At 39.6% G+C, this 8,287-nt stretch overlaps 2 protein-coding genes across 2 annotated transcripts; both read left to right on the top strand.

Annotated features, from left to right (window-relative positions):
• The first annotated feature begins 214 nt into the window (after positions 1-214).
• LOC149653659 (ATP-binding cassette sub-family C member 2-like) lies at positions 215-4,059 on the top strand. The gene is made up of 8 exons (XM_089847030.1): positions 215-262; positions 954-1,496; positions 1,982-2,181; positions 2,347-2,473; positions 3,325-3,408; positions 3,458-3,698; positions 3,758-3,878; positions 3,948-4,059. The coding sequence occupies exons 1-8, from the start codon at positions 215-217 to the stop codon at positions 4,057-4,059; spliced, it is 1,476 nt and encodes a 491-aa protein (XP_089703156.1).
• Positions 4,060-4,268: 209 nt separating this feature from the next.
• On the top strand, positions 4,269-6,384 carry LOC149653658 (uncharacterized). Its single transcript, XM_089847029.1, has 4 exons — positions 4,269-4,291; positions 5,587-5,716; positions 5,786-6,081; positions 6,147-6,384. The coding sequence occupies exons 1-4, from the start codon at positions 4,269-4,271 to the stop codon at positions 6,382-6,384; spliced, it is 687 nt and encodes a 228-aa protein (XP_089703155.1).
• Positions 6,385-8,287: the final 1,903 nt, after the last annotated feature.

The raw sequence follows: 8,287 nt of genomic DNA, 5'->3' as shown, positions 1-8,287 counted from the left end.
AATTGTAAAGGACGCTCCCTCTATCTCAAAAATAGAAGCTAGTTCTCATTCAAATAAAATGGCGCTACGCGGCAGCACTTAGCAATCGCCTACGGAAGGGTAGGGGCGTGCGCGAGGTACACTGGGAGAGATATGGTGCCGCAGGTCGCCCATCATCCTTTCCAATCCATCTGACTCCCTTATCCCTGTTTAAAGTAACGACGAACAATATCCCATGGGAAAAAGCTGGTGCCATTTCAAAACGTACCGTCGAATCAGACTTGTAAATAGGGGGTACCAGGGAGCCTGTGACACCCAAGACAATTCACAGGACACCCTGAAAAAATATTTTATGGGGGGTCGGGTACCACCCGGGTACCCTGAAAAATTCGGTGCGATGAGAACTCTCCCCCATAACTTCAGACCAAAACAGCGCTCAAAAAAGGGTGAAAATAAATTGGCGAATATTTACCCTCAAATTTGTAGCCGGAATGCATCCATCTCTCCCTCAAATTTTTTTTGGGCTTGCTCCCTTACTCCTTAGCCTCTGTTCCCTTCCCCAGGCGAGATGTGACGCAGTTTCTAGGATCAAGAGTTCAAGGCTCAGTTGTCCACTAGGGAGCCCCGGGTACCCAAGAAAATTGGGCTTTGGGGGGGGGGGTCGGGAACCCGCAGGGCTCCCGAAGAAATTATCAATATTTACAAGTCTGCGTCGAATGATACAAATATGATAAGGCGCGTGCGTATATTTCCCCCTTCCCCCCTTTTTTTAGTGAAAAAGGAGTCTTCGTGCAACCCATGGAAAATCCTCACATGAAGATGAGGCAAAGCTCATGACTAAAGAGACACTCAAAGAAGGAAACTTATGCGCTCTATAATATACGAGGAGAGTTTGGACGTTTCTTGTCTATTTGAGAACTAAAACTCTCTACACACATATTTTTCCTCCTGATAAGGTTATTGCGCATTTGCAGATATCCGTATCAAAATACAAACAATATTTTAAAGCCTACGGTATAACATGGTACGCGATCTTCGAAGCAATAATCACCGGTTTTGTAGTCCTTAATTTCACGTCAGTGTACTGGCTGTCTTTGTGGTGCGCAGACTCCAAGAAAGATTTTCAAGCAAACCTAGACTTGAAGGCAACCCGTATAGCGGTCTTAGTCGCTCTTGGTCTAACCCAAGCCATTCAAACATTTTTGTACGTTATCATCAGCGTTCTTCGCTGTCTACGAGCTGCAAACTGTCTACGAGCTGCAAACTGTCTACATGGGAAAATGCTCGATAGAGTATTTCGCTCTCCCATGTTCTTCATCGACACGACCCCCCTTGGAAGGATACTCAATCGCTTCTCCCAAGATATCGACGCCCTAGACCAGCAATTTTCTGCGATGTTAAGAGCAACCAATGTCGGATTGATATTTTTAGTTGTTTACGCCTTAGCAATTGCAATATATTTACCGTTATTCATAATTAACTGCATTGTCGTGTTAGTTGCATACCTTTTACTTCAGGTAGGAACTCGATTTTAGTCTCCAGTCATAAGTAATTATCTAGTATCACCCTCAATATTAATTGTTGTGGTTAAACACGGAATTCGTAACGATTATGGGGTAGCCACTTTTGATTTTTAGTAATCTGGGCGTTGGTTGCATTGGAGGCTATGGTAAAATAGAAAACATAAAAATAAACATTGAAAAAAGGCTATATTATTTTGGGCATTTAATGATCTTAATAGGCATTACAATTACAGTTTTATTAAGCGTAGAAAATCCCTCAAAGCGACGGGAAAGATGACTTGGTGCCACGACTTCTTAACCCAGCGAAATAACATTCCTTGAATTATTAAATCTTAAAATGTTTTGTCTTTTACGTATTTTATTGCAACATGTTGTAGAAGGCACCCGCATCTTAACCGCGGAGTGCTCGAGCCCACTTCTGGAATGAATTACTTCACAATATATCATTTAAACCGAAGCTTTTCCCATATATTTGGCAGCGTTTCTTGATGTCGAGCAATCGTCAATTCAAGCGGATAACCAGCGTGAGAAATTCCTTCTTGTTTTCGCATGTGGGAGGATCAGTGGCTGGCAGCACTGTCATCAGAGCGTGTGACGCCGGACAGAACTTCGAAGGACACTTTTTAAAACTGATCGACGAATGCACTGCCACTAACTACATGATGAACATGGCACAAAGGTAATTTTGCAATTGCGTCAATAAAGCCTGGTTTCAATCGCGTCTTTTTCGTTTTGGGATGACAGCCTGCTATCCGCACCTACACTTCATTATTACCTTTGGGTTGAAACCTTAATGTGGATGCAAAGCAATTCGGACATTCAATAAAATGCAATTTCTTTCCAGATGGCTGACAGTACGACACAATATCTTGAGCAATTGCTTGATGTTTTGCACCGCAATTTTCATCATTTTGAGCAAAGAGACTCTGTCATCTGATTTTGTAGGATTGATCTTGGCTAATGCCGATCGGGTAAGTGGAGACGAAGCCAGTATGACAAAATATCAGCTGGTTTTTCTTTTAACTCTTGAACCTAGCTTGATTGTGAAAGATCTCAAAAGTGGGACGAATGAAAAGGACTAATTAACAAAGAGATGGAATTGCATGCGGGGGTTTGAATGACAGATTAAATGAGCAAAATATCACAGCAACCAGACGACAATGTAATTTTAAACCTAGGGCCGCATTTTTGTATGTTTTTCTTTATTTTTGTAGATTGTAGAAGCTATAGTTTGGATAACATTTTGATACGTTTTCAAGAAACCGTTTAATTGTCATTTCATGACATGGCATTGACAAGCTTTATTACTTTTCCGAGTGACGTAAACGTCACGGAGGGGTACTATAATGTATGTGTAATGTCAGGATGGTAACACCTCCTGGAAAGAGGGTACGAAATTTAGGAAACGTGCTTGACCAGGTACCCCATCCCCTACTTGATCGGAACTTTTGTTTTAATTTGTATGCTTTAGGTGAAATATCATTATCATTACACTTAAGGCTTTATCAGGTCATATTTATGAATGAAATATATTATTTTTTTTTTAATTTAAATGTCTCACGAAAAATTCCCTTGAGTATTAAATCACCAAATTGCGCTAATTATTCATTTTCTGCAAATTAAGTACTAATTTAATATTTTGATCTAACAGCTTGTGCAATACCTGAAATTCTTCATCGCTGGCTCTACGGTTTTTGAATCAAATCTCGTCTCCATAGAAAGAGTTGACGAATACTGTCGTTTGGAGTCCGAGGCCGAGTGGGAGAAACCAGAATCACAACCACCTGCTGACTAGCCTCAACGAGGACAAATCATATTCCAGAACTACAGCACCAGATACCGCAAAGGATTGGATTTGGTCTTGAAGGAAGGTGGGCGTGTTGGGGCGGACAGGTACCGGAAAGTCGTCGCTGACGCTGGCGCTCTTCCGTCTCATCGAAGGGGTGCACGGTTAGATCGTCGTGGAGGGATTGGGCTTGTCCGATTTTCGTTCGCGACTGACCATCATCCCCCAAGAGCCCGTCCTCTTCTCGGGCACGCTCAGACTCAACCTGGATCCTTTCGGGCAAAAAGATGACCAGCAACTGTGGGCCGCCCTGGAATACTCGCACCTGAAATCCTTCGTGACGTCACTCGAGCAGGGACTGGATCACCCCGTGGCCGAAGGAGGTAACAACGTGGAGGTGGTCAGCGTCAGTTGGTCTGCTTGGCTCGAGCCTTGTTGAGGAACACCAAGATCCTGATCTTGGATGAAGCGACGGCCTCGGTCAACATGGACACCGACGATCTCATTCAAGAGACCATCAAGAAGGAATTCGTCAACTCTACCATCATCACCATCGCCCACAGAATAAACACCATCTTGGACTACGACAAGTTGGTTTACCTACCTATTAAACCGGCTTAAAATGATTGGCTAATTTTATGTTACTCAACTCTTCATAGGGTGATAGTTCTCGATCAGGGCCGAATTGTGGAATTCAACTCTCCAGCTGCTCTCTTGAAGAATGGGCAATCTTTGTTCTACGATTTGGCGAAAGGGGCCAAAATAATCTAGATCACTTTTAAATTAAAAACTTTTAATGTTATGTACAGTCATAAGTGGATCATGTTACAGCTCCCCATAAGTACTGGACGTAGGTTATGCTTTTGTAAACAGCGTTTTCTTCCAAGACATCCAAGCCCGCCATCTAGCTCAGTTTTAAAGGCATAGTTTGCCCATTAACCTGGATCTGGAGTTACCTTAACCTTCGAAAGTTCCGGTTGATGGTCATTGCTGTCAGACCGCCGTGAGTGTCGTGATTAGTGTGAAGCTTGTTATTGCGTAATAATTTTGATTTAGATTGACTTATGTTTCTTTGCTATTTGGGAAAAACGCCTAGGATCAATGTAGCTAATTACAATCGTCGCATGCCCAAATGAAAGATATTAAAAGCACTTAACCGTACGCGACTAAAACGTTTTGTAAAACTGAAAAATATTGACCAGCATCTTTCGCAAACGGAAAACGTTAAAGTATTGTAAAAAATTGTAAAAAATTGTCGTACTTAAAAAAAGGAAAACAAATTTCCATGTCGACGCACATTACCTAATACCTATAATTAGTAATAAATTGGTTTAACTATCCCCGCTAAAAACCTTAAAATCAGTGGAAGCTCAGTGCTGTATTAGGGATGCATTATAAATGTTCTAGCATGATGAAGGCTATTTTGAACATTTGAACTCGTATTAATTTCCTTTTCAACAAAACCGTTTAAAAATCGCGCGAAATACCTATAGTCCGCCAATTATTTTTTAAAATCGGAAAAATAAAGTGGACTTCTACTATTATATTCACAACCCAACACTTTGCATGGAACAACTTGTTTCCTTTCGCGGTCTTCTCTCTCAAACCTTTCCTCATTGTCTACCACTTACTTCCGTTTGCTTGCCCCACTTTTTAAAAATTTATTTCGCGGCAAAATCATTCCTCTGGTTTAGTTCACAAATTCACCGCTGCGTTTCGCATATACCCTTTCCTCTTCAGTGCTAGGAGACAATTCTGATGCACAGCGATGTTATATCGTCCAGTACTTCTAGGGAGCTGTAATATGATCCACTTCTGCTTTTATACTTGGTTTAATTGTGTATGGCAGACATTGGGATTGCTGCTCAAACAAAGTAAGGGTTATTGTAGATTTAATGGATCTCAAATCAGGCCAAACGCAAAAAGGCGTCCAATTCCGCTTAATTACCAAGTAACTCAAATAGAAAGAAAATCGATATTACACTTCATTCCTCAGCTTGTTTAATGTAATGTTGTTTGTCGGCGTACTAGTGCTTATATTCAAACAAGACAATGAAAACAATAGTTTTTTTAGTTGGTGAATCACAAATTGCCTACGCTTTCCTTACTGCACACTTCCTGTTTTTTCTGTTTGCCTTTGCTTCATATTAGTTAGAAACTGAGTGATAATCTTCATTTGACTTGTATTTAATGAATTGCAGTGGCAGTTCAAAGTGATCTACCCAATATTTTTGCATTTCGTATTGTGTGGTCATCTTGGTTGTTATCAGTTTTGGTTATTACCGTCTTTGTTTCCAGTTACATGAAGAGCGACTTTTCAGTCAAATCATATAACGTATTAGAAACGGCTAGTGATCTTTTGAAATATCCAAACATAACACCGGATTTAGTTAGATATTCCCCAGAAACTAAGTTCTTTTGGACTAAAGTGAGTTTCACTTTCATCAAGTTAATGAACTATGAATTGCGGTAAACGTTCGTTTTTTTGTTTCTAAAGGATGGAATTCCAGGAATTAGCAGCAAAGACTTTCAAGACTCCTTGTTCGACAAAATGGTTAAAGTTGACCAGTACGAAAAGAATCAAATTCTTGATGGACTACAATATCGAAAAATTGCTTTATTTACTCATATCAGTGATTTGAAACAAAGCGTCAATAAATTTGTCAAGAAAGACAAAAATAACATTAAAGTTAAAATTCGGAAATCAACAAACAGTGTTGAAACGTTCCTGGAAGTAGTTAAGATACATCGCTTTGATAACGCCTCAAATACTACTGAAAATATACTTCAAGGGTAAGTCCGTAAAGGCATTAAGTTCGTAATTGCAACGTACAGAGAATTTACAGGTCTATTTGCAGGATCATGAGAGTTTTCGAAACCAAACCGTTCGCCTACATGAACAGAGATCAAGGTTACATCTTGGATCGCATGTTATGGAAAACCCCGCAAGAAGAATTTCACAATTTAAACGTCGCTTCAATTAGTGGCGCTTTTCTCTTATACGTTTTGTGTTTGGCAATTGCTTTGATGATTTTCATCCTCGAATTATTGCTTTTTGTACTTTGCAACGCGAAAATTAACTTCTGGTTGCTGTAACCAAACAACCGTTAATAAAATGATGGTTGATAGTCGCAATCTATGTAAAAGACATAAACATTAAAGGTGGAATTCATAAACGTCGGACGCAACGCAATTTAGTACAGGCAAAGGCAGGGCGTCGTGCGCAAACTTCCGCCTTTTGCGCACGACGCCCTGCCTTTGCCTGTACTAAATTGTGTTGCGTCCGACGTTTATAAATTCCACCTTTAAACGGTATTATTTGGATCGGAGTTGTACTTTACATCTCGATACAACCTCTTTCAATTTAGAAATTGCATTGAACAGAACATTTACTTAAGTATATAATTCTTTTAAGAGTCTTTTTTGTATTTTGAAATTACGCTTGTACTATAAATTTAATGTCACGTAAAATTGCGATTGACTTTGCTTAGTCGCTAACTTACATTATACGGTATGGATTTTAAGTTAACGTTGCCATGATACCGATTATGAAATAAAAAAACACTTGAGGCGATAGAATAACCTATTGAATACTTATGTTTTGACCATATTGCTCTTTACCAGGGCGTACTGTAACCTATTAAATACTAGACATAAATCTATCTTATCTATATAAATCAAAGTCCTGACTGACTGACTGACTGATAATCAACGCGCAGCCCAAACCGCTTGCCCTAGAAGGCTGAAAATTTGCAGGAACGTTACTCATAAGTACTAGGCGCGTACTAAGAAAGATTTTTCCAATCCGCCCAGAAATGTAAAAAAAAATCTTCTCTATGCAACAAAGTCCGCAATCGATTTCTCAAATATTAAGTACACTGGTTTTCTTTAACCTAGAGACGGGCTGAATGGTCTTTCTGGTTCGATTTATTGCCATCTTTTTAAATGGCGGCCAAAATTTTAAAAATCCTTCTTTATGGAATAATGTCCGCGTGAAAAGTAATTAATAAAAAATATCCCGCGGGGTGACGGGCAACGCCGAGTGCGTTCGCTGCTAGGGTGCTACAAAAATATTGGTCATCAGTAAAATCTACCCATTCTTTATATCATTTTGATGCAAGTTCTTATTACACGCGAGCGACGCCACGGGTAACAGCTACTGTTAACATATGAATTGTTTCAACCAAGTATAAGAGGATGGTACCAGAGGCTATACGATAAATTGTAGCATAAATGGATTTTAAGAATCTCGCACGTTATCAAAAACCATATCTTCAAGTGACATTTTAAACCGAGCAATAGCGGTTACTTTCATTTTAAATGATATATTAGATCTTTTTATCTTCAATTCACGTCGTTTATAAGTTGAAATAACATTTTTCACTAAAAGTTCCAACGCAAATACAATTGTTGATATTGTAAGACAAATGATAATAATTAAAGCGTACGAAGTTGCCATGTGTTCCGAGATATCTTCCGATTTATCCAATGTGTTTTTATTTTCAGTAATGCATCTGTCTTCTAACGTCCAATATTCTTTTCTAATAGCATCGTCGATTATCCCGGATGCGAAAAAATACCGTATCCTTAAAAGATACGAAACCAATAACATTGTGATATGTCACGTGGTGAAGATTTAATTCAGGTGAGATAGAGAGACTTCCCATCACCAGGGATAGATTTAATTATAGAAGGAGGAATGGAGAACAGAGTAATGTGGACGCTCGGCAAAGTCCCTGACCCCCTTCCCCGGGACGGAGGGGTATGAAAGAAGAGGCGTGTCATAGCGACAGAGGTAAAAAGAAATTACGTATTTTTCGCCGTCCCCATCAGTAACGTCATCAAAACGTAGTTTAAGTGAGCCAATAAGATAATTTAAATTTTTCGTTACGTGTTGGAGGGAGGGGCTCTATACTGGGCTATGAGTCGGACTGAAGTAAATACTAGTAACGCGTTCTCCATTCCTACTTCTGAAATTAAATCTATCCCTTGTATCACT

This window comes from Phalangium opilio, unplaced genomic scaffold (genome assembly GCF_054372755.1).
Source record: "Phalangium opilio isolate 3A_F unplaced genomic scaffold, DU_Popi_V2 ptg000082l_1, whole genome shotgun sequence".
NCBI classification, from domain to species: Eukaryota; Metazoa; Arthropoda; class Arachnida; order Opiliones; family Phalangiidae; genus Phalangium; species Phalangium opilio.
Note: the sequence above shows the minus strand (reverse complement) of the source record. Positions and strands in the feature narration are given on the sequence as shown.